General features: G+C 46.0%; 2 protein-coding genes across 3 annotated transcripts in view; one reads left to right on the forward strand and one right to left on the reverse strand.

Moving 5' to 3' along the window:
* The window catches only part of LOC112061285 (C-type lectin domain family 4 member F-like), a 269,396-nt gene that overhangs the window by 95,691 nt on the left and 148,799 nt on the right, over positions 1–24,906 (forward strand). The gene's annotated exons all lie outside the window — the stretch shown is intronic.
* The window catches only part of LOC122172930 (C-type lectin domain family 4 member F-like), a 70,426-nt gene continuing 63,360 nt past the window's right edge, over positions 17,841–24,906 (reverse strand). The window contains exons 6-7 of the mRNA XM_065598400.1: positions 19,173–19,291; positions 17,841–18,295 (exon numbers count right to left, since the gene is read on the reverse strand). Of these exons, the coding sequence (XP_065454472.1) occupies positions 18,133–18,295; positions 19,173–19,291 (282 nt within the window). The 3' untranslated portion in view covers positions 17,841–18,132. The remainder of the gene's footprint in view (positions 18,296–19,172; positions 19,292–24,906) is intronic.

Raw genomic sequence — 24,906 nt, forward strand, 5'->3', positions numbered from 1 at the left:
CGGACCCTCCCAGAGCCCAACCTCTCACCTGTCCTGAACCCCAGTCCCCTGCGCCAGCCCAGGGCCTGCACCCCAGACCTCCTCTCCCCACTCAAACTCCCTTCCAGTTCCTTAGGCACGTGCAGGGTGGAGTTTGGGGGGGGGGCAAAGTTTGGAGGGGTGGGCTCTGGGCGTTCTGGGCACCACCAAAATTTCTACAAACCTGCTGCCCCTGGTGGTGGTTCTCTTCTTAAGTGTGGTGCTTGTTCCGGAGACTAACTCTCATCCCCCCAACACATTTCAGGCAGGGAGTGTTGGTCTTTGTGCCCAGGTGCTTTGTAAATTCTGTGGAGCCTGATTCGGGACAAGAACTTTTATCTTCTGATCAAACAGAATGGCGAGCCTAAGACCCATACTAATTATTATTAATAATTAATTATTATTAATAGTCTTAATTAAATTAAATTAAAATAAAATTGATAAATTAAATTAATGTTATTCTTACACCCTAAATCAGGCTACGGACTGGCAAACCAGGCTAAGCTTGGTTTCCCTAAGTTTTTATTCTTAGTTTGTTTATTAGGTTTTGATTTTAAGTTTAAGTTAGTCAAGTAAACCTTAAGTTAGTTTGGATAGTTCTTAGTATTCATTTCTTCTAAGCACTGCATCCCTCACTCAAGCTAGTGAAGTGTTAGAATTCAAATGAGTTCTATGTTATGTGTTAAAGTGAGTGGAGTAAGGGCCAGAGTAGAGTAGCACTGGAATGGGTTCCCTAGGGAGGTGGTGGAATCTCCTTCCTTGGAGGTTTTTAAGGTCCGGCTTGACAAAACCCTGGCTGGGATGATTTAGTTGGGAATTGGTACTGCTTTGAGCAGGGGGTTGGACTAGATGACCTCCTGAGGTCCCTTCCAAACCTGATATTCTATGATTCTATGAATTGAGAAACCTGAACTGTGAGGCTGGTCCCGTGTCTCTTATCACCAGGTTATCGAGGAAGGGTGTGAATATATTAACCAAAGCTTTGTTGCATATAATACTATATTATCATATGTATCTTTTGAATACCAGTATTGCAATTGTAACTTTATAACTCTGAGTATTTTACCATTTACTTACTATTATTGATTTTAATAAAAAGTCTTTAAGGCTATATCTGTCTCAGTGTGAGCTTCCTGTCATATCCCTGAGGGTCCTTTGTAAATTCTGTGGAGCCCGATTCAGGACAAGAACTTTTATCTTCTGATCAAAAAGATTGGCGAGCCTAAGATGCATACTAATTAATATTAATGATAATAATAATTAATTAAAATTAAATTAAATTGATAAATTAAATTAACCTTATTAGTGCACCTAAATCAGGCTACAGACTGGCGAGCCAGCCAGGACTCTCGAGGAGTGCGTGACAGAAATTTTCAGGGATTCCAGGCATCCTTAGACCCTGAGAATCTCACCAGAGGCATAAGTAAAGAGTTAAAGTTACAGAGAGTTAGAAAGCAAGATTGTGTGTCTTGATAACTCACTCTTAAGAGTACAGGAACCTGATTTCCTTGGCTGCGGGTTGGCAGCAGTCCCAGTATTTCCTGTTCTGTATTGTGGTTTGACTTAAAGTTTTAACTTAGAGGTTTTGAATTTAATCTTGTAAGATAAAGTAATGATATTATTTTAAAAAGTAATATTATACAGTAATAGTGTTATTATTTGAAAGGTGATATTATTTAAAATGATACACGTGTTTAAGGGGCTTTGTTAAAGGTTGAAGTTATAACAGATGGCACCGATAAGATATTAGTAGTAGCATCATGCCCGATGACCCATACTAGTGGTGGCAGGGGAGCTGATAAATCTATGTATTAATTGCCGCCAGGAGGCCGCAATAACTCAGAACTTGTACAGTTCTTCAGTCCCCACAACTCTCCAGGGCTGCATCTCTGATCCGTCTGCCTCAGTGTCCCCCAGCTGTTTGGCATGTCCCGACAGAGGGAAAAGACCTCTCAATCAGCTACGAGCCATCGAGGGAAGAGAGGGGAATGTGCCCCCACCCCTCTATCATTTACTTGGGACTTATTGAACTATGTGTAAAAATTGGTTTGGGGTATTATTTCCTGTTGTTTCTGTGAAGGGACACCTTCAGTTACAGAATAAAAACAGCAGAGTGTTCATTATAGTTTATTACATAAGCTAGTGAAGTGTTAGAATTCAAATGAGTTCTATGTTATGTGTTAAAGTGAGTGGAGTAAGGGCCAGAGTAGAATCTGTTGGAGTTGCCTGCAGTATGGCTTTAGAAAACTTTGCCAGAAAATACATCCAGGATCATGGAGGAGATTAAGAACAGCTGAGATGATATCTGAGCATTGTAACCTATGGGGCTTTGTGAGTGAAGTATTTGATGTAGAAACAAAGCAGAAAAAAAAAGGCTAAACTGGTGAAGGGAATATCTGTTGAATGTCAACTCGTAGTTTATAGTTCGCTGGGAAAGAAATTAAATAAAATAATTAGAGTTACTCAGGAAAGCCCAGCAAACTTTGGATGCCAGCTTAAAATCACTGGATGGCTATAAATCAGACTGCGGTCGACTGTTAAAAAGAATCAGAGAGTTAAAAAAGTTAAGAGATATGTTAGAGGAGGATAAGAATTGGTACCCATCCCAATTGGCATGGTGGAACCGACGGAGACAGAAAAATCTGTAGGGCCAATTACTAGAAGTAGGGTGAGAGAATTAGCTTATGCTAATACAGTGCAGAAGCTACTAGCAGTCTGCAGATAGAAAAAGGAAGTCCCTGGGAGCCAAATTCTCTTCCAGCTTGTGCATCATCAACAGACTTGTGATCTAAGTGCTGTCTGCAGAACCTTTCCCGCGATCCACCGTATGTCTCTGGCTCCTTTCATTGCAGTATCTGAGCACCTCACAGTCTTTAATATATTATTTAATGTCACACGACACCCCTGTGAAGTAGGGAAATCTCCTCCCCCCATTTTACAGATGGAGAACTGAGGCAGAGACAGGTCTCATAGACTTTACAGCCAGAAGGGCCCATCATGATCATAATCTGACCTACTGCAGGCCACAGAACCTCACCCACCCACTGCTGTAATAGGTCCATAACCTTTGGCTGAGTTACTGAAGTCCTCAGATCATGATCTAAATACTTCAAGTTACAGAGAATCCACCATTTACACTAGTTGAAACCTGCAAGTGACCTGTGCCCCAGGCTGCAGAGGACGGCAAAAAACCTCAGGGTCTCTGCCAATCTGATTTGGGGGAAATTCCTTCCCAACCCCATTGAAAGGAGGATCAGGACCCCGTTAAATGGGACACTACAACGGGTCATGCTCAAAGGTGAACTATCAGGATGGAGGGAGTTACTAGTGGAGTTCCTCAGGTACCGGTCTCGGGACAAATTCATAGATTCATAGATTCTAGGGCTGGAAGGGACCTCGAGAGGTCATCGAGTCCAGTCCCCTGCCCTCATGGCAGGACCAAATACTGTCTAGACCATCCCTGATAGACATTTATCTAATCTACTCTTAAATATCTCCAGAGATGGAGATTCCACAACCTCCCTAGGCAATTTATTCCAGTGTATAACCACTGTGAAAGCAGAAAAAAAACTGACAGGAAGGGGATTGCAATGCATGACAGTTTGTTTGCAAAAGTCAGGCTAACTGTAACCCTAATAACGCGAGATTTGAAAAAAGTGAGAATTGTGTGAGGCGAGTGAAAAAGAACTGTGTAAGAAGTTTTTGCAACTTTGTGTAAATAATGTGCAGACAATATAAAATATAGACTAAGAGTCTACATGAGTAAGAAAAACAAAATATCAAAATGACCAATGTATAAACAAAATGCAGCTGTTGCTTATTATTGTCTGTAACAAAAGGTATAAATGCTTGCTGTAATTGTTTACCTGTTGAGAGACCTGCCTAGGAGGGTGAAACCCTGTGTCCTAGTGCACTCTCTCCCTCTATGCAATTAATAGAAAAAGAATAAAGTATCTGACTTTGCTGTACCCAACCAAAAAAGTAAAACTGTGTTATTCTCCGACAATTTGGGGGCTCGTCTGGGATGGCAACGCCTGCTAAGACAGTGGCAGCTGCTACGGATCGTTCCCCTTTGATCCCCATGGTGCCACAAGAGAGGTAGGAGACCTTTTGAAATCTCTGTTGGGGTATCGGAGGAGGACTGCCCGTGGAGACCATCTGTCCCTGTTGGGCTTACGCCATCTGAACTTATTGACTGTGCAACAAGATCAGATGCAGAGCGGTGCTGGGGAACTGTTTTGCCGCCCCCAATAAGGTTAGTTTATGTGGTGCTCGGGACTTAGTTTTGCCACCCCCAATAAAGGGAAATGCATAAAGTATGCACCGGTGCTGAGGGGTTGTTACCGCCTCAAGAGGGGTTGTTACCGCCTCTTAGTGTATTGAGTCCAGACATAAGGTACAGATACATTGTGTAAAAAGCAACAGAGGGTCCTGTGGCACCTTTGAGACTAACAGAAGTACTGGGAGCATAAGCTTTCGTGGGTAAGAACCTCACTTCTTCAGATGCTTTTTACAGATTCAGACTAACACAGCTACCCCTCTGATACTAGATACATCGTGGTTATTTAAATAGAGGTCTTGGTGTGTGTGTGCGGGTGTGTACACTAGTGTGAATAAAAGTTACCGAAAGACACCCAGAGTATTCTGCGAAGTCGTTTGGCTCTTGACCAGAACTACTCTAATGCAAGCCCGGTAACTAGAGGATCTTTAGACGATCCGACCCACGGCGGGCTAACTCGGCCTGGCATCGTCCGGCGAGGAAGCAACCTGGGTGTAGGAGTGTATGAACCCATCTTTCCTTCCCTTTTCCTCTCTGTGTGAGCCGCTGACAGTCTGATCATCTCACTGAATGCAACGAGAGTGAGCGGTGCCGTCTCTCTGAGACTAGCCGATGCTCTTTGCAGAAGGGAGGTGTAGGAGGGTCGTGGCCATCCTCATTAGCCTCTCCTGTGTGAGTACACTGTAGGGAGAGATCCTTAGTTTCTAAGCCACTAGCGCGGACAGGGCGTTCTCCCTGTGTGTGTGATTGAAAAATGGGTGGGAGACTGTCTGAGCTTTCCCTCTCACCCCCTAAGGGTACCCCAGCTTATTTCATATACGTACATTATGGTCCTAAAACCTGCAGGTATTTAGACAATTAGAATCTTTACATGCATGAAAATCCATCTAAACAGTGCCCACTAGAAGGTACCTTCAATCTAGATAAGATCATACATCTCAGAGGAGCTTTTAATCACCAAAAAGCCTCTGACACACAATGGGAGCAATTTGTCTATTAAGAAAAGAAACGGGTTAATTTGAAATTCAGCTTGCTCTGCGTTCAAGGTCAAAAATCAACGCAGACCAGGCTAAGTACAAAGAAAAACTGCTTTTGGCCCCAGCTGGCTGTAAAAAAATATAGACAGAGGCAAACCAAAGGCAATACAAGTTACAGGACTAAAATTACATTTGCAAAGCTTAACTGTCCAGTGTGATCCAACAGTCTGCCTTCGCAACCCTGGAGCCGGCGTGGTTTGGGGACGCTAAAGATGCCACAGGCAGCCGGCCTGGACTGGAATCTCTAAAGAGATGCCGCTGGAGACCCCAGGGTGTAAAAGAACTGCCCTCCCAAGAGTGCAAGTTGAAGATTCTGGATAAGCTGTATACAGCATAATCTCCTGTCCACCTCTCCCCTTCTCTGGACGTTATACACAGATGTGGCCAGTCTGGACGTACATGTGTAAGTATAAAAGTGGCTTAGGGCTTGGGGCATTAATGTTTTTTTTTCTTTCCCTGAGTGATGTGGGAATCACTCTGTTGTTGTTTTATTATTTTATTAATAAAGCTTTAAAATTTAGTCATATGGTGTGATTTCTTTATCTTCCCCCAACGATCCTGCAGTGTCAGCCTGATCACCTAATACGAGAACTAAATTGGTAACAAAAATCTGCCAGTTTTGGTGGAAATTGAGGGAAGGCGGGGAGCCCTGCAGAATGCACACCATCTATTTGTTTTGCCCTTGTTATTTTATGTTTGCTTTGCTTGGTACTGTTAGCGCTATATGTTAAAAATTACATAATTAAAAGTGTGCCCACTCTCAGCCGCAGTAAGTCTGAAACCTGGAAAGGGGTTTAGCATTCCTTTCTCCACCCCGGTTGACCGGGAAGGGTGTCAGGTGGATCTACTCCAGTCGTAGCAGGACTGGGCAATAAAGAAGTTAAAGAAAAGAAAAAAGTTGTGTACTTAATAACTAAAATTAAGCAATTAAAAGCATAAATCATGAACCAGACAGCAACTCAAACCTACGCCCAGGGCAAGTTGCAAGCCTTAAGACAGGACTTCCAGGCAGAAAAGGAAGGACTGGCTAAGCAAGTACCGGTCCTTCAGGAACTTGTCAAAATGTAACCATTTGTGCTCAGGATATGCTATAAGAGCAGTGTGTTTGCCACAAAAAAAAATTGAATAGTTAAACGCCAATGGGCCATGCGTTTTGCCCAGGTGGCAAGCCTCACAAGGGAGGACTCGGGTAGCCTTGTGAGTAAAAATGTTTAAGGAAAGAGACCAGGAAAGGTGGGGGCTAGTTAAAAAGCCCACCCTCCTAGCTAAATTAATAGTGAAACAAGCCGGTGCCCATGAAAAGAACGGTTCAGCAAGAAAAGCAGGATCGGGTCCAAGCGGGCAGGCAACAAATAAAGTATTTGGAAAACAGGTTGAAATCTTTAAGGGCATAGTGGAAGAAAAAAAGTAAGTAAGTATAAGCATGGGAATTTCAAATCCCCAGGACAATAATTGGAATGGTAAAATCTAAGTTGATTGGGTTGTTTTGGAAAACAAGCAAATAATTTTTTTAAAAATGTGAGAAGTTAACGCTGTATTTGCTAAAGGAAATCAAGCAGTAAAACTTGATAAAAATGTCTGTAAGTAATCCAGGCAAAAGATTATTTAAGTGGAATTATTCGACTATAAATAAGTTAGTCGAATTTGCTAAAAAACACTCCTGCTGTGTTTTATAAGTTTAAAATAAATTGGTATTGTTTTAAAGTTGCAAAACTAAGAATACTTTTGCCAAACACAGGAAACTAGTGTTGTTTAAGGTATTTAGCATTTAATCCTTAAGGTGACTTAATGCTTTACAAGATTTAAAATGTTTTAAATAAAGACCAAAGGTTGTGCTGCAGCAAAGTAGTCAAAGCCAGGAGAATGGAAAAAAAATTAAATTTAGTTTTGGGTAACAAATAGCAAATAAAAGATCTGGTAAAAAGAAAAAAAGACAGTGCCCTGGCTCTGTGTGGTCGAACTGTCACTTTGCTATGGGTGCATAAAGATTTTGTAAGCACAAAAAAACCAGTGTAAAAATTAATGTGGCTAGTGTTGTGAAAATTAAATTGTGAAAAAATTTGCATTTTCCCCAAAACATGTGCAGTGTATATTGTAGCAAAAGTAAAAAAAAAATGCAAACCTACCAATATAGTTTGTGTTGTCTTTTTCAGATTGCTGTGTGTTCTAAAAGCAAAAATTAAAAGTAAAAGGCAATCAAAAGTTTGAAAAAGTTAATTGTGTCCTTTTTTTAAGTAAAAATCTTTAAGCTTTGGATCCAAAAGCAAGCCAAAAAGCATCTGTATTAATGCAAATTGTTTAACTAATAAGGTAAAAGCCACTGAAACTTGGGCTGCCTATAAAACAAATACAAAAAAATATGGGGTAATTCCTCTGTTTTTCCTAAAATCAGTAAAAGTGTTTGTATATAAACAAAATATTTTAAGCAACAACTAACTGCCCAGAAGGGATAGACCTCTGTTCTTTTGTCTTTCAGATCATAAAAAAAAAACTGGATACCAGCTGAACAGCATTCAACGTACCATGCATTTACTGGCACAATAAAAATTATTTTTGTGTTCTGTGTCCTGTCTTGTCGTGTTTGTCTTGTGACCAAAATTGTTGTGTTTAATATTTTCATAAAACAGTCTAGTTCAAAATTAAATAAAAGGGTTAAATCAAAAAGCAAATACTTGTTTTATTCAACTTGAAATACAAAGTATTTAAATAAATCAAAAAATTGTAATATACTAAAGTCTAATACATTTGCTTAAGTAAAAAAAAAAAACTTCATTGGCCAAATCTTTTAATTAAAAAATTGTTGTTAAAAATTTGCATACCAACAGTCTTTAAAAGCAAGGACATAAAAGGTTAACCCACTCCCCATATTGCCCATGGGATCCTTCTGGCTACCTCAAATTTCTAGCCAGAAGGCTGGGGAGGGAAAAAAGCTATTGGACACCAGAGGTTGTACTGAGTGGACTCCTCAAAAGTGGGTGTGCTTGTCCTGGCTTGTTGCTCCAAAGCTCTGTAATAAAGTTATTTTACTGGAAGGGTATATGTGGCATACATTAAATAATAAAACAAATGTACTGTATAATGGCAATATGTATGTGTTCATTGTTAAAAAAAAGGTGTATAAGTAAAAAGTGTATAATTAAAAAAAAAACAAAACTAGTTAACTAAAAAAAATAGCTAGCAAGCTCAGTCCAAAAATATGATGCTGGCCCCATTCAAGGACATTGCCCACAGTTAAAACTTGGCTGACAATCAAGAAAAGGGGGGGGCTTAAATAAGCCCAAGCAGCTGTAAAATCTGCAAAACACTGCCAAGCATTAATAAAATGTGTTAGGTCTTTTTCTCACAGGTAAAAAAAGTGCTACCCAAAGACCCTAGCAGCCCTGCCATTCATTAAAACAAGAAAACTGAGTCTACATAAAGTCCATCAACAAAAAACTGCTTTGGCTCCACACTGGAAAGGCCCTTTCCAAGTCCTGTTAACCACCAACACCACTGTGAAGTGCCAAGGACTGCCCACCTGGACCCATGCTTCTCACTGTAAAAAGACCCCTCCACCTCGGGAGGACTCTCCGACTGATGATAAGCCTATTTCTCCTTCTAGCTCTGCTGTGCCTTCTGGACAGCAGGAAAAAGAAAAAAAAAGACAAAGTGAAGTGCTAGTAACCTCTCCCTTGTCCACTGACAGACCTACTGTGCCTTTGGATTTTTCTAAAAAAAGCAAAACCATTACAGGGTGATGTGCTGGTAACCTCTCCCCTGTACAATGCTGAACCACACTGTTTCAGAAAAATAAAAAAAAAGAACACTCGCTCCATTGAAACCACCAAAGTCCAGGGATTCCTAACTACAAAAGACTTTAAAAACTAACCCTGGTAAAAAAAACTTGTAGGACCCATGCTTGGAAATGTGGTATTGATTGGATTTTGGGGTTTATTCTACAGGCTGCGCCCTGTGTTTTGAATAAGTCCTTCAGCATGTATTGCCCTCCCTAATTAAATTGTAAATCATAAGTACCAAAGGCACCTTGTTGCCATTGCCCCAGCCATCTCCTCCATTACACTATTACCCCTGTAATACATCCAAATACAAACAATGCCATATATTTAATAAACCAATGGCCAAGGCCTTCACAGTTCAGTGATTTATTTAAATATTGTTTTGAAAAAAAATATTTTTTGTGTTCAGAATATCCCATATAAGCAAACAATTAAATAAAAAACAAATGAATCAGTAAAAATAAAGTATATAATATCACTACAAGTGAACCCCAAAAATCTGTGATTGCAATTAATGAGTTCTATAGCAAAGTAAATATAATAGCTGTTTCTGAAATTTGCAGTGTTAAATAAAAGAGGCCCTTATTGTTATTTGGTCACCCAATTAGTAAACAATTAAACGAATACCCAAAAAGTTTGTTCTGCCACAAAAATTTTACCTGCATAAAAATTATTCCAGTAACTAATAATGTTACATGTACCTTATTGCAATACACCCCCTCTTATGCCATTAATATTAGTGCCTCCCAAAAGTACATAAAGGTGTTTAACCAACAAATGTAGTACAATACTACACCCAAAAAAATGTATTAGAATATCAATGGACTGTAATTAACACTACACTAAGAACTGTTAAATTTTCATTGCCCTTATCCAGTTTCCAGATCACCTCTACATACCCAAATTGTTCAAGGGGGGGGGCTACCATTAAATTAGCACAACAAAGGGCTTTGGTTATTTCCTCTAAAAAAAAAAAAAAAAAAAAAAAAAAAAAAACTTGACCGGAACTCTATAAAATGGGGTCCAATAGTGCAGCAGCAGTTTAAAATATTTTTAAAAACCAAAAACATAATAAAAAATTAGAGCAACTAAAAAAGGCCACTAGCCTTATTTCTGGGGCACAGTGAACCCAAGTACAGGCTGAAGTTTGTAAGTTACATGTTATTTCTGCCCTTACTTCAATGACCCAAAAGTTGCTAACAAAAATGATATTAAATATCACTAAGGCTACATCTACACTACAGGGGGGAGTCGATTTAAGATACGCAAATTCAGCTACGTGAATAGCGTAGCTGAATTCGACGTATCGCAGCCGACTTACCCCGCTGTGAGGACCGCGGCAAAATCGACCTCCACGGCTTCCTGTCGACGGCGCTTACTCCCACCTCCGCTGGTGGAGTAAGAGCGTCGATTAGGGGATCGATTGTCGCGTCACGACGGGACGCGATAAATCGATCCCCGAGAGGTTGATTTCTACCCGCCAATTCAGGATGAAAAGGCATTGCAGTGAAATCTAGCAAGTTCAGAAATTCAGAATTTCCTAAATGACCAGCTAATGGCCATTCAGAATGATCTTAAGCATCAGGCTTGGCCCACTGCCCTTACAGACACATCAAAAGTACCATCTGATCTGTGGCCAGAAAAACATACTTGAAGACTTTCTGGGTGAAAGTGTGAACGTTCTCAGTGCTCCTTCCGAGCATATGGACTGGTTAGGCGGGTGTGGGCTCCCACATACCAAATCCTGCTGGGTCCATGGGAAAAATGCATGTGGGATTGGGTAATTCACCAAAACATCTGGGAAATTAGACTACCTAGTATGCCCAATCAATTTTTAGTCAGTGCTCCTGGAATTACATCTGACATTTAAATGGAGTTGGGAGTCAATGGACATTTTGGCCGTTAGAACCCCCGCAGCTTCAGTGTACATGTAAACTGAAGCCAGGAAAAGTTGTCACTGTTCATGACTGCGTTTGCTAAAAGGGTAAAAGACAAAAAACTACCCTGACAGGACACTTACTTTTTCAAGCTAATAATAACTGTGTGTAGGTTAAAGCCACCACATTGCAAAATATACATTTTAATCTCACTACCGCTGCAAGCAATTATATTATTTACTGCCCTGCAAATAGAATTTTGCAAGTAGTCCTTAGGTTCCAAATACCCTTTTATTAAACTAGTTTAGTGCCTAATTAATTTCAAAATTTGCTTTCATTGTTACCAAAAGTTCAAAAAATCTCTAAAGTACAAGGGCAAATTCACATGCTTCAAAATATATATCAGGTTAAAAAGTATGCCTTTCATACAGCTTATAAAGTGTCTACTTTATGTACTAAGTATAATATATTGTGCTTTATAATTAAAATTGTACAACAACCCCATCATATTATTGTTATAAAAATGTTATTGCTTGTATTGCTATTAGTTAGCTTAAAATTATGTTATTGTTGAAATAAAAAACATAATAATAGTAATATCTTTCATGTCCATGCTAATTATGCATTGTCATTACATCCAATCAAAACCCCTAAGGTTAAAGCATCTAATGTAAAATCTGAATTACAAAACTTAATGCAAATAAAAATTTAAAAATGTTTGTTGTACTAGTAGTACAAAAAGGGGGGAGGTGTGAAAGCAGAAAAAAACTGACAGGAAGGGGATTGCAATGCATGACAGTTTGTTAGCAAAAGTCAGGCTAACTGTAACCCTAATAACGCGAGATTTGTAAGAGCGAGAATTGTGTGAGGTGAGAGAAAAAGAACTGTGTAAGAAGTTGTTGCGACCTTGTGTAAATAATGTGCAGACAATATAAAATATAGACTAAGAGTCTACATGAGTAAGAAAAACAAAATATCAAAATGACCAATGTATAAACAAAATGCAGCTGTTGCTTATTATTGTCTGTAACAAAAGGTATAAATGCTTGCTGTAATTGTTTACCTGTTAAAAAACCTGCCTAGAAAAAAAAAAACCCTGTGTCCTAGTGCACTCTCTCCCTCTATGCAATTAATAAAAAAAAAAAGTATCTAACTTTGCTGTACCCAACCGAAAAACTAAAACTGTCTTATTCTCCAACACCACCCTGACAGTTAGAAACTTTTTCCTAATGTCCAACCTAAACCTCCCTTGCTGCAGTTTAAACCCATTGCTTCTTGTTCTATCCTTAGAGGCTAAGATGAACAAGTTTTCTCCCTCCTCCTCATGACACCCTTTTAGATACCTGAAAACTGCTATCATGTCCCCTCTCAGTCTTCTCTTTTCCAAACTAAACAAACCCAATTCTTTCAGTCTTCCCTCATAGGTCATGTTCTCTAGACCTTTAATCATTCTTGTTGCTCTTCTCTGGACCCTCTCCAATTTCTCCACATCTTTCTTGAAATGCAGTACCCAGAACTGGACACATTACTCCAGTTGAGGCCTAACCATCATGAAGTAGAGCAGAAGAATGACTTCTCATGTCTTGCTCACAACACACCTGTTAATGCATCCGAGAATCATGTTTGCTTTTTTTGCGACTGACGACTCATATTTAGCTTGTGGTCAAAATCTTTGATAAAATCTTATTTAACGTTTTCACTAAAGACCTTGGCACAAAAAGTGGAGTGTGCTAATGAAATCTGCAGATGACACAGAGTTGAGAGGTATTGCCAGTGTGGAGGAGGACCGGAATATCATTCGAGTAGAGCTGGATGACCTTGAAGCCTGGAGTAGTAGAAATGGGATGAAATTCAGTCATGTAAAGTGCAAGGTCATGAATGTAGGGATTAACAGCAATATTAATCCCCATCTTCTCCCATTTGACTCATAATTTCCCATGTGGAACTGTATCAAATGCACTGAAAGTCAGATAGATGAGATCTACTGCATTTCTGTTGCCTAAAAAAATCAGTTATCTTTTCAAAAAAAGAGAAAGTTAGTCTGGCATGATCTACCTTTTGTAAAACCATGTTGTATTTTATCCCAATTACTGTTAACCTCTATGCCACTAACTACTTTCTCTTTTCAAATTTGTTCCAAGACAGTGCATACAATTGAGGTCAGACTAACAGGCCTGTAGTTTCCTGGGTCACTTTTTTGCCTTTCTTAAAAGTAGATACAATGTTAACAATTCTCCAGTCACAGGGCACAACCCCCGCATTTATGAGGAGAGGCTGGGATTGTTTACTCTGCAGAAGAGAAGAGTGAGGGGGGATTTAATAGCTGCTTTCAACTACCTGAAAGGGGGGTTCCAAGAGGATGGAGCTCGGCTGTTCTCAGCGGTGGCAGATGATAGAACAAGGAGCAATGGTCTCAAGTTGCAGTGGGGGAGGTTTAGGTTGGATATTAGGAAAAACTTTTTCACTAGGAGGGTGGTGAAGCACTGGAATGGGTTACCTAGGGAGGTGGTGGAATCTCCTTCCTTTTAAGGCCCAGCTTGACAAAGCCCTGGCTAGGATGCTTTAGTTGGGGATTGGTCCTGTGTTGAGCAGGGGGTTGGACTAGATGACCTCCTGAGGTCCCTTCCAACCCTGAGATTCTATGATTCTATGAACCACCTCTCCCCTCCCCGCACTTTCGCCTCCAAACACCTCTCACCTCCACTCCCTCCCCATCCTCCTCCTTCCCTCATCCAACTACCAAGCATCACTTCCCATTTCTATTTCTGTGCCAGGACAGCTGTCAGAGGGAGGCTGTAACCCAGCAGGCTGCTGAAAGGACCCACAGGCCAGTGATCAGGGGCTCGGCTCAGCGCGAAGGCAGGAGAATGGCGAGGGAAAATACCTATGAGAACATGGAGATGACGGAAGCTGCTCCCCAGCCCAAAGGTAAGCACAAGAGGCTGCACCAGACCCTGGACTCCCGCTGGTCTCTCCTTGGCTTTGCGGTCTCTGCAGAGCGTTCTGGGCAGCGATCGCTTGATCCACTGACCACATCCCCAGAGCTCAGCCTGGTGCTGTCTAGCAGTGGGTGAGGGTGCTCGGTCAGTGCTCCCCAGTGCATTCTCTCCCCTGCCAGTCCCCAACGGGAGAAGGGCACAGGGGGAGAGATGGGAGTCCCTGCACAGCATCCCAGCCTCCTGCTGGCCAGCGCAGTGCCATGGGCTGGCCATAAAAGCCATCCAGGGTCCCCCTCCCCAGCTCACTGCCACCATCAGCCTCTCCCAGGAGATCACCAGGGTCAAATCCTCACAGCCCCCATCTCTGGGGACCAGCTCCCTCTCATCCCCCTGTTTCACAGTGTTGCCTCCTTTCCTTACCCTCTGCCCCTTCCCAGCCCGAGCACATGCTTCTAACCGTGAGCAGGGGCAGGGAGATGCTAGCTGTGTTAGTAGAGAAGGGTTTTCCCCAGGGCTCGGGGTGGGGGGAAGGGAACCTGTTCCTCCAAAGACAAGGAGCAAATGGAGCTGGAAGTGCTGATATAAGGACCAGGCTGTTTTCCTAAAGCTCCCAGCACAAGGGGCCCCTCTCAGTGCTTTGACTGGGTGACCGGGCAACAAAATGGCAGATGAAATTCAGTGTTGATAAAGGCAAAGTAACGCATCTTGGAAAACATAATCCCAACTCTTTGCCAGAAGCTGGGAATGGGTGACAGGGGCTGGATCACTTGATGATTCCCTGTTCTGTTCATTCCCTCTGGGGCACCTGGCACTGGCCACTGTCGGCAGACAGGACACTGGGCTAGATGGACCTTTGGTCTGACCCAGTCTGGCCGTTCTTATGTTCTTGTGTTTGGTTCGGCAGCTGTCAGTGCAATCCAGATGCCGTGTGCCAGCTGTTCTGGTTTCGAACACATGAACAACACCGGGGAAGGTTCAAGAAACAGGCAGGGAGATGGGGCAGAGACGGAAGTGGAGGATGCGGGTGAGGATGTGAGGTTCAGTAGGCAGCTGCAGCTATGCACCGAGCTCAGCTAGGCTCTCTGCAGCGACAAAGGAAAACACAAGGGGAAAATGTAGCCTGCGCTGGGTGACAGAGAAGCTCCTCCCAGAATCCCTTTCAGTAAAGGCTGAGAACTGTAAACTCAGTACATTAGTGAGAGGCAGCTTCACCCTTTGGTTAGCATGAGAGAAGCCACTTCTGCAATGTAAGGGGATTATCTGGGCATCTGAGTGTTATCTGCTGGTTCCCATGGGGGAATGGCGCTAGCTAATGTCTGAGGCCCAGATCAGACAGGGAGAGGGTGCGGCAGGCTGAGACTTTCAGGGAGAGGCGAATCTGACAGTCTTGCGTCTCCAAGCAGCTGCCGTTTACCTTGGGGAAACCAAATCCAAACCACACAGAGCACACTTCCTTCTGTCTACACATAGATCCTGGCTCGAATGCAGCTCTAGTCTTCTCCCTTTAATGTGCAGGGGAGACACAGTCTTCTGGCTTTGCCCTGTGATTTGCCCCTTGGCTGCCTTGCAGTGAGGAGCCCAGCATACTGGGGATGGGTTATTAGACAGGGATGGTGGAGAAAGGCCCTTCTGAGCCCTCTGCTGCTGTCAGCCCCACTTTTCTCCTGCAAGGAATCATTTCCCCTCATTTCACTGCTTCGTTGTTTTGATTTTTCATAAGATGTTTCAGGTTCCTGTTCTCTCTTAGAAATACTTCTTTGGGCACGAACTTCACAAGCCTTAAACTTCCCTCTCAAGAAATGCTGAGGCAGGGGGAAAATCCTGCTCCCAGATCTCTCTCACAGGACGCCTGCCTGGCACTAGAGTCACTCCTGATTTAGGGAGGGTCGCTTTTCACATTGGAGTTCAGGTCGGTTCTGACCTTATTTGGCCTGATTCCGCTGTTGCTGTTAACCACAGTCAGGGAATAGGAGGCTGAGCAGTTATTGGATTTGGGGGATGGAGTTTCCTCGGTCAGTGGCATTTGAACTGTAACTTTCCATGGATACATTTCTTCTTCTCCTTCAAGGAAATCCTCCCAAGACACTGGCCCCTTGGTGGCCCAGGGCGGGGAGCATCGTCACTGCTGTCCTTCTCCTCCTGAGTCTGGCCCTGGCTACATCCCTCCTGTCTGTGACGCTTCTATGTAAGTTCAACTGCAGTTCCAAGCCCAACATTTGCCAACTTCCATACAGGCCAATTGGGTCGACTGGGGGGGGCACCCCCACATTTCAGTAGAATATCGACCGCGTTTCCAGTCTGTCCCTCCAAATAAATCTCCTACTCTAGGGAGTTCGAATGGAGTTGTAAGATCTTGCCCTGCTGGTTTGATACTAGCACAAACTTTCTAAGTCTAACGATGGTCCAGCCCTGGCACAGGTGACCTAGGGAGGCTGTGGAATCCCCATCACAGGTTAGACACCCGCCTGTCAGGGATGGTCTGGGTGAACTTCATCCTGCCTGAGCATCACCTCAGTGACTTCAGATCACATGTGGCAGCCCCACGTGCTCAACCTGCGCTCCGAGGGTCACGCTGGGTCCAGGGCCACCATGCACTCCCCACCCTGCCAGAGGTACCTGCAGGGGGCTCTGTCCTTCTCCCACTACGCCTCCCCCCTCCCCCAGCACATTCAGCTGCTCTCCCTGGCAGCAGGACGTGGGCGGGGAGCAGGAGGGAGCCAGGTCTCATGCAGCTGAAGCCGGTCGCGCCAGGTCACTGCTCTGTGCAGGGCAGCAGCTGCCTGAGAGAGTCTGGCTGGGGGCGCGGCGCTGGGTCACCCCCACCAGGGCCTGGCTGCTGGGGACAGGGGCCGAGTGAGCCGGAAACATGCCAGCTTCCTCAACCCCTGTCCTTGGTAGCCTGGCCTGGACGGGGTAGCCCTCGCCACCTCCCCAAGCAGGCTCTCTCAGGCAGCTGCTGCTCTGCACAGAGCAAAGACCCTGAGCGGCCGACATGAGAAGTGGCTGGTCCCGTCCCTCCACTCCCTGTCTGGGCCCGGATGCCAGGGACGCGGGCGATCATGCCGGGGGTCAGCCACAGTGGGAGAAGGACAGAGCCCCTCTTCCTCTGCCCCCCTCCCGGCCCGACATGCCAAGCAGAAATCTGGGGGGGGCACTTCACCCCGCACACACCGCCTATGCATCGCCTCTGGCGAGTGGGTTCTTGAGAGTTTGCTTGCTGGTTTGTTGTGTTCCGTTTGCAGAGGCTGGTACGCGCAGGGCGCTGAGACATGCAGAGCCTGTGATCACATCAGATCAGGGGAGGGGCTTCCCTGGTTAGGGGGCCTATAAAGGCAACCGGCCAGTGGCAAAGAAGCCAGCAAACAACTGGAAACGGGGGAGTTAGCGTGCACCATTGTAAGGAGAGTTTGGGGGAGGGGTGGTGACATTCTGTTTTTGTGTTGTGTGGAGTTTTCTTTCTCCTTAGCAGGCGCTTAGGTGGGAAGGGTGTGACAGACACAGAGGCAGCAGTGGTAGTGACCCAAGCAATGGAAAAGACAATGAAGGTGACCAGATGTGGAAGCTGCGGGATGATCCTGGTGCAGGTACTGAGTTTCTTTGAGGAAGAGAAGCCTGAGATGCAGAAAAACAACGTATTTGGTCCTTCCAAAGAAGTGACAGTTTGGGAGGAACTGCTCCTGTTGGGTTGGAAGGGACAGACACGTTTTGATACGTGGCACAGCAGGGCAGGGATAGGAGAATTCGAACAGCTGTTGAAGTTGGTCTCCCAGCTGAGCCTGAGTTTATCTCCTCGCTGGGCCAAACATATTTTGCGACATTCCTTGCTTACCCCATACAATTGGACGTTTAAATGTTAGATAGTTCTGACAACATCATAACATCTGATCCAAAGGTACAAAAATTAGAAATTCAAATCAAGCAAATAATTATTTATTGGGTGATTGTGAAACAATAACTCCATGATCCAAGGACTTTATTCAGTGACAAACCTGGAAACATACAAATTACAGAGCCAGCCACACTGAGTGGCATAAGGGCAGCTGTCTCTGCTACAGCCAGAAATATCACACCAAGACAAAGCGTCCCTGCAACGCACATCCCATGCTGCCCCCTCCAGTGCACAGGGCTCCTCATTGGCAGATGTCTGGAAAACATGCTCCATAGCTTGGAAATTAAGGCGCTTTCTGAGGTGTTGGGACCTGCATGTCACAGCCCAGCCTGTCCATGGGCCTGCTTACAAATCCACCTAGAAGGCAGAGCGCAGTTCGCATCATTCCACGTATTCAGCTTCCTTGGGCGGATCTGAACACAGTCTTCTCTGCCTCCTGTCCCCCGATGCCAGTTGTCTGGCTGATTCTCCTCCCAGAACCTGCGGATCAGAGTGTTAATGTCTCAGGGGAGAACCACAGCCAATTCCTGAGCTCAGTTCTGCTCTGTGGACCAAGACACTCAGCAATGACGCGGTGAAGCGATCCACCCCCCGGCCACCCCTCAGAGTTCTCTACAGCTCTTGTGGCCATGGTAACGAAGGGCTTCTGAGGGCTGGGGGTAGCAACTGCCCTGCGCCTCACAGGCCAGCAAAGAGCCCAGGTCAGTCTGTGGCTCCAAATGCTGACAGCTGCAACTCCGATCTCAGTGCCCAGAACCAAAGCACGTGGCACAGCACGTCCCAGGCGCCCCCGAGATGGGAACGCAGGAACGGGAAGAGAGGGCAGCGGGGGTCAGTCATTAACTTCTCATGGCCCTGCTTATGGGCCACGTTCACAGCCCACTGAGGTCACTGCACCGACTGCAGCTGGCTCCGGCCATGCCCCCACCCCACAGCCTCCCCTTCTCCAGCCTGACAGAGGGGAGAGCGCAGTGCAATCCCAAGGAGAGCGTGAACCTGCCGCTCACTCCAGACTCACCTGGCTGTACTCAGGTGACTTGGGGCCAGATCCTCAGCTGGTGTAAATCCCTGTGGTTCATTCAAGTCAATGCCGAGTTACCACAGGGGAGGCTATGGCCCTGGGTCTCAGTGGCACTGAACACACGCTCCGTGTTTAGGCTCCTGCTCTCAGCAAAGGGGCATGAGCAGAAATTCCTGAGAGAATTCATTGCTGTTGTGGCAGCGCCCAGGGGCCTCCCTCAGGATTGGGCCCGCTGTGCCGGGTGCTGCATAGACACCAGGGGCCGTACAGACGCTGCCCGAAGGAGCTTGTGACCGAACGTGTAATAAATAATCACTTCTCTCAAGCTTTACTCACCCCCTGCTTGCGTCGTCTCTGTATTCTGTGCCATCCACCCAGCGCCAGCTGCCTTCTGTCCCCAGGTCAGTGAGTCCAATCCAGTGATCTTCTCCCTTGGTCTCCCTGGAGAGAAACTCCTGCACAACACAGTTTGCAGCATGTCCAGGTCACCCAAGAGAGGCTGCAGGATGCAGCTGCAGCTGCCTGGGCTGAACAGATTTGGGGGGAGAGGAAAGGGCGTCTGGTGGTGTGAGCTGGGCACTGGGCAGCGGGAGACATGGTGTCCTGCCCCCAACGCTGACAGTGACTAGCTGGGAGACCCTGAGGGAGTCCTGGAGCATCTCTGTGTCTGTGTCTGCATCTGTATCTGCCTGGGGCTACCAGCAGCGACCTGTCTCACAACACTCCCCCCACAACCCCCTCAGAGCTGGGCTGACGGGCACCTCAGAGTTCACACCGGCGCCCTGCCCTTGGAGGAGGCAAAGCTCGGAGCAGAGAGCTGGGTGCAAAGTCTAGCCCTGCCGGAGGGTGGGATTTTCCTCCTCCGAAAGTGCCCCAGTGGCCTGGGGTGAGGGCTACAGTGGGCATGTGGGGAGAGAGGGGAGTTTCAGTGGGAGTTCTGTTGGAGGAGAAGGGTTTTGTATTGTGTGTATTGTATTTTGTAGTTTTATACGTGTGGAGGCTGGTAGGGGCAGTGTGAGCCCTGATTAGGGGGCGGGGCTTATCGGCTTAGGGGTCCTATAAAGGTAGCCAGCCAGTCAGGCAGTGGCATAGACATCTGCAGCGGCACAGAAGCCAGCAAACAGCGCTGTAAACAGGGGAGTTTCAGTGGGAGTTTGCAAGGGGAGGTTGCGGGGGAGACTAAGAGAGCTAGGCAGAGGAATACACAGGCTAGTGAAGGGAGTGGGTGGTGTTCTGCCGTGTTTTGGTGCCCGTTGGGGGTTTGTTTTGCTGTGGGTGTTGGGGGTTTGGTTTGTGTTTCCCGGACTAACAGGTTTTAGGTGGGAAGGCTACGACCGATACAGAGGCAGCAGTGGAAGACACAATGAAGATGACTGGATGTGGAAGCTGTGGCATGTACGTGATCCTGGAGGGGGTATCTGAAAAGAGTTTCGTCTGCATGAAGTGCCGCCTGGTAGAGCTGATGGAAGAAAAGTTCCGAGGATTGGAGATGCAGGTGGAAACTCTGGTTGAGTTTAGAAGGGGGTTCGAGCGGATGATGGAGCAAAGACATGAGGAGGCTGAAGAGAAAAGCTCAGACTTGCAGATGGAAACAGGACCACCGAATTCTGAGGGGAGACTGCTGGGTGAGGAAAGTGGACAGTGGGAGCATGTGACTAAGAGAACCAGGCAGAGGAAAAGACGGGCTAGTGAAGGAGAAATAGAGATCAGGAACAGGTTTGCTGAGTTGGAAAATGAGGAAGGGGCAGAGCAGGTGGTCGCTGAAGGTGAGAGGGCAAGGAAGAAGAGAAGAGCAGCTAATCCTATAGGAAGAGGGGAAGAGTCCATGGAGATAACACCAAATATGAGTCCCAGGAGGATACGGGATGGGTTGCGGAGTATGGCAAGGGACAATAGAAATCGAGAGGACTTGCAGCCAGAGGGAACAGGGGATAGACTGGAGAATCGCACCATCACCAGGAAAAGGCAGGTCTATGTGATTGGGGACTCCTTACTGAGAAGAATAGACAGGCCTGTAACTAGAGCTGATCCAGAGAACAGAAGGGTGTGCTGTCTGCTGGGTGCTAAGATATGGGATGTGGACGTGAGGCTGAAAAGGATCCTAACGGGAGAGGGAAAGAATCCGCTGATTGTCCTTCATGTGGAAACAAATGGCTAGATTCTCGCTGGAACGTACCAAGGGAGACTATGCCAGGTTGGGGAAGACGCTTAAGGAAATCGAGGCTCAGGTGATCTTCAGTGGGATTCTGCCTGTTCCTAGAGAAGGGCAACAAAGGTGTGACAAGATTATGACGATCAACAGATGGCTCAGGCAGTGGTGCTATAAGGAGGGCTCTGGGATGTATGGCCACTGGGAAGCATTCATGGACAGAGGACTGTTCTCTCGGGATGGACTTCACCTGAGTAAGGACGGAAATAGGCTTCTAGAATGGAGGCTGGCACAACTGATTAAGAGAGCTTTAAACTAGGAATTTGGGGGAGATGGTTGGGAGATGTCCAGGTAATCTCCACGGCGGAATTTAACATTGAGAAGGAAGAAAACAAAGTAAGAAAAGATACAGCCGTGGGTATGAGAACGGACGTAAGGAGGAAGGGTAGTGAAGATGCCAGTCTAATAGGTGATACTAGTGGTAGAATGTCTGTGCCTAATCGGGTTAAGAATGTCAGTGAAGCCAAACGGCAAAAATGAAGATGTTTGTACACTAATGCGAGGAACCTAGGTAACAAAACGGAGGAACTAGAGCTATTGGTGCAGGAAGTGAAACCAGATATTATAGGGATAACAGAAACATGGTGGAATAGGAGTCATGACTGGAGTACAGGTATTGAAGGCTATGTGCTGTTTAGGAAAGACAGAAATAAAGGCAAAGGTTGTGGAGTAGCATTGTATATCAATGATGAGGTAGACTGTAAAGAAATAAGAAGGGATGGAATGGATAAGACAGAGTCTGCCTGGGCAAAAATCACATTGGGAAAGAAAGCGACTAGAGCCTCCCCTGAGATAGTGCTTGGGGTGTGCTACAGACCGCTGGGATCCGATTTGGATATGCATAGAGACCTCTTTAATGTTTTTAATGAAGTAAACACTAATGGGAATTGTGTGATCATGGGAAATTTTAACTTTCCAGATATAGACTGAAGGACAAGTGCTGGTAACAATAATAGGGCTCAGATTTTCCTGGATGCTATAGCTGATGGATTCCTTCACCAAGTAGTTGCTGAACCAATAAGAGGGGATGCCATTTTAGATTTGATTTTGGTGAGCAGTGAGGACCTCATAGAAGAAATGGCTCTAGGGGACAACCTTGGTTCGAGTGACCATGAGCTAATTCAGTTCAAACTAGATGGAAGGATAAACAAAAATAGATCTGGGACTAGGGTTTTTGATTTTAAAAGGGCTAAGTTTAAAGAATTAAGGAAATTAGTTAGGGAAGTGGATTGGACTGAAGAACTTGTGGCTCTAAAAGCGGAGGAGGCCTGGAATTACTTCAAGTCAAAGTTGCAGAAACTATCAGAAGCCTGCATCCCAAGAAAGGGGGAAAAATTCATAGGCAGGAGTTGTAGTCCAAGCTGGATGAGTAAGCATCTCAGAGAAGTGATTAAGAAAAAGCAGAGAGCCTACAAGGAGTGGAAGATGGGAGGGATCAGCAAGGAAAGCTACCTTATTGAGGTCAGAACATGTAGGGATAAAGTGAGAAAGGCCAAAAGCCATGTAGAGTTGGACCTTGCAAAGGGAATTAAAACCAATAGTAAAAGGTTCTATAGCCATATAAATAAGAAGAAGGAAGAAGTGGGACCGCTGAACACTGAGGATGGAGTGGAGGTTAAGGATAATCTAGGCATGGCCCAATATCTAAACAAATACTTTACCTCAGTCTTTAATGAGGCTAATGAGGAGCTTAGGGATAATGGTAGGATGACAAATGGGAATGAGGATATGGAGGTAGCTATTACCACGTCTGAGGTAGAGGCGAAACTCAAACAGCTTAATGGGACTAAATTGGGGGGTCCAGATAATCTTCATCCAAGAATATTAAAGGAACTGGCACATGAAATTGCTGCAAGCCCATTAGCAAGAATTTTTAGTGAATCAGTAAACTCAGGGATTGTACCGTACGACTGGAGAATTGCTAACATAATTCCTATTTTTAAGAAGTAAAAAAGAGTGATCCGAGTAACTATAGGCCTGTTAGTTTGACATCTGTCGTATGCAAGGTCTTGGAAAAAAAATTGAAGGAGAAAGTAGTTAAGGACATTGAGGTCAATGGTAATTGGGACAAAATACGAAAGGTAGATCTACAAACCAACCTGATCTCCTTCTTTGAGAAGGTAACAGATTTTTTAGACAAAGGAAATGCAGTGGATCTAATTTACCTCGATTTCAGTAAGGCATTTGATACGGTTCCACATGCGGACTTATTAGCTAAATTGGAAAAGATGGGGATCAATATGAAAATTGAAAAGTGGATAAGGAGCTGGTTAAAGGGAAGACTACAACGGGTCATACTGAAAGGTGAACTGTCAGGCTGGAAGGAGGTTACTAGTGGAGTTCCTCAGGGATCGGTTTTGGGACCAATCTTATTTAATCTTTTTATTACTGACCTTGGCACAAAAAGTGGGAATGTGCTAATAAAGTTTGCGGATGACACGAAGCTGGGAGGTATTGCCAATACAGAGAAGGACCGGGATATCATACAGGAAGATCTGGATGACCTTGTAAACTGGATTAATAGTCAGGGGTGACTCTAGGCACCAGCTAACCAAGCAGGTGCCTAGGGCGGCAAAATGTTTTGGGGCGGCAAAATGCTGGGGCCTCACCTCAAGCAGCGTCCTGGGCTGGATCCTGTTCTGCTACTGTGTGCGGCGGGGCACGGAGCCGGCTAAGTAGAGAGCATGTCCCCGCCACACTCCCGTGGGCAGCGGCCACCCCCTCCCTCAGGTAGGAGCCGGTAGCACGGCCCTGCCCCGGCTGCAGAGGACGGACAGCTCCTCCTCGGCTTGTCCCCGCTGCTGCAAGCCGAGGAGCAGCCAGTCCTCTGCAGCCGGGGCAGGGCCGTGCTACCGGCTCCGCCTGGGGGGTGAGCGCTGACAGCGGGAGAGCAGCGGGAGCCGGTAGCACGCCCCCCCCCCCCCGGCTGCAGAGGACGGGCCGCTCCTCAGCTTGTTCATGCCGCTCTCCCGTGGGCAGCGGGCCCCCCTCAGGCAGGAGCCGGTAGCACGGCTGCAGAGGACAGGGGAACATGGCGCCCGGGCAGTCCGCTCCTCCTCGGCTTGTTCCCGCCTCTGCCTCCTCCTCCTCCTCCTCCTCCTCTCTGCGCCGCCTCCTGCCAGGGGAGCGGAGCAGCAGCCTGGGCTGAGCCCAGCTCGTGCCAGGGTCAAGGCGAAGCCGAAGGATGAACAGGGCTGGGATCCAGCAGCAGCCCCAACCCCTGGCCCTGGGAGCAGCGGTGACTGGAGATGACTCCACCTCAGGCCAGATCTGCAGCAAGGTAAGAGTCAGGCCAGGGGGGAGTGTCCCCAGGACCTCTGGGGAGCTTCTGCCTGCTGGAGCCCCAGAGGCTACTGCCTCCCTCCCCAGCCCCTCACAGCACTCCAGTGCCTTGAGTCTCCTTCTGCCTCCCCCCCGCAGGGGGCGAGCGACCTGGCAGAGAGGAGCAGCATCTGCCCAGCAAGCCCAGCACCTCTTCCTTGGCTCCTCCAGCCACAGAGCTCTCTCCATTGCATGCCCCTCGGGCTCCCAGCTGGGCGGCCTCAGCGCTGGGAAAACGCCAGCAGGGCTGGGTCCAGTGTGTATCCGAGATTGTGGGGAGCTCTCTCGCCCCAATGACTAGCGCCTTACCTACGGCAAGTACAGTAGTGCAATAGGAGTGTGACATGAAAAATATCATGTCACGTCGTGACATGGTCACTCAAATCGTGATTATGTGTGTGTACTGTGCTGCCCTATTGGCGCCATTCGCGCTAATTTCCGTTTCGCATCGGTGCCAGTGGTTATAGGGCTAAAATGCCGGGACAAAAATGAAAACGACTTTCTGGTGCTGCTTACTGGCAACAAAGAGAGAAACAGCAG

Source organism: Chrysemys picta, chromosome 5 (assembly GCF_011386835.1).
Source record: "Chrysemys picta bellii isolate R12L10 chromosome 5, ASM1138683v2, whole genome shotgun sequence".
Lineage (NCBI taxonomy): Eukaryota > Metazoa > Chordata > Testudines > Emydidae > Chrysemys > Chrysemys picta.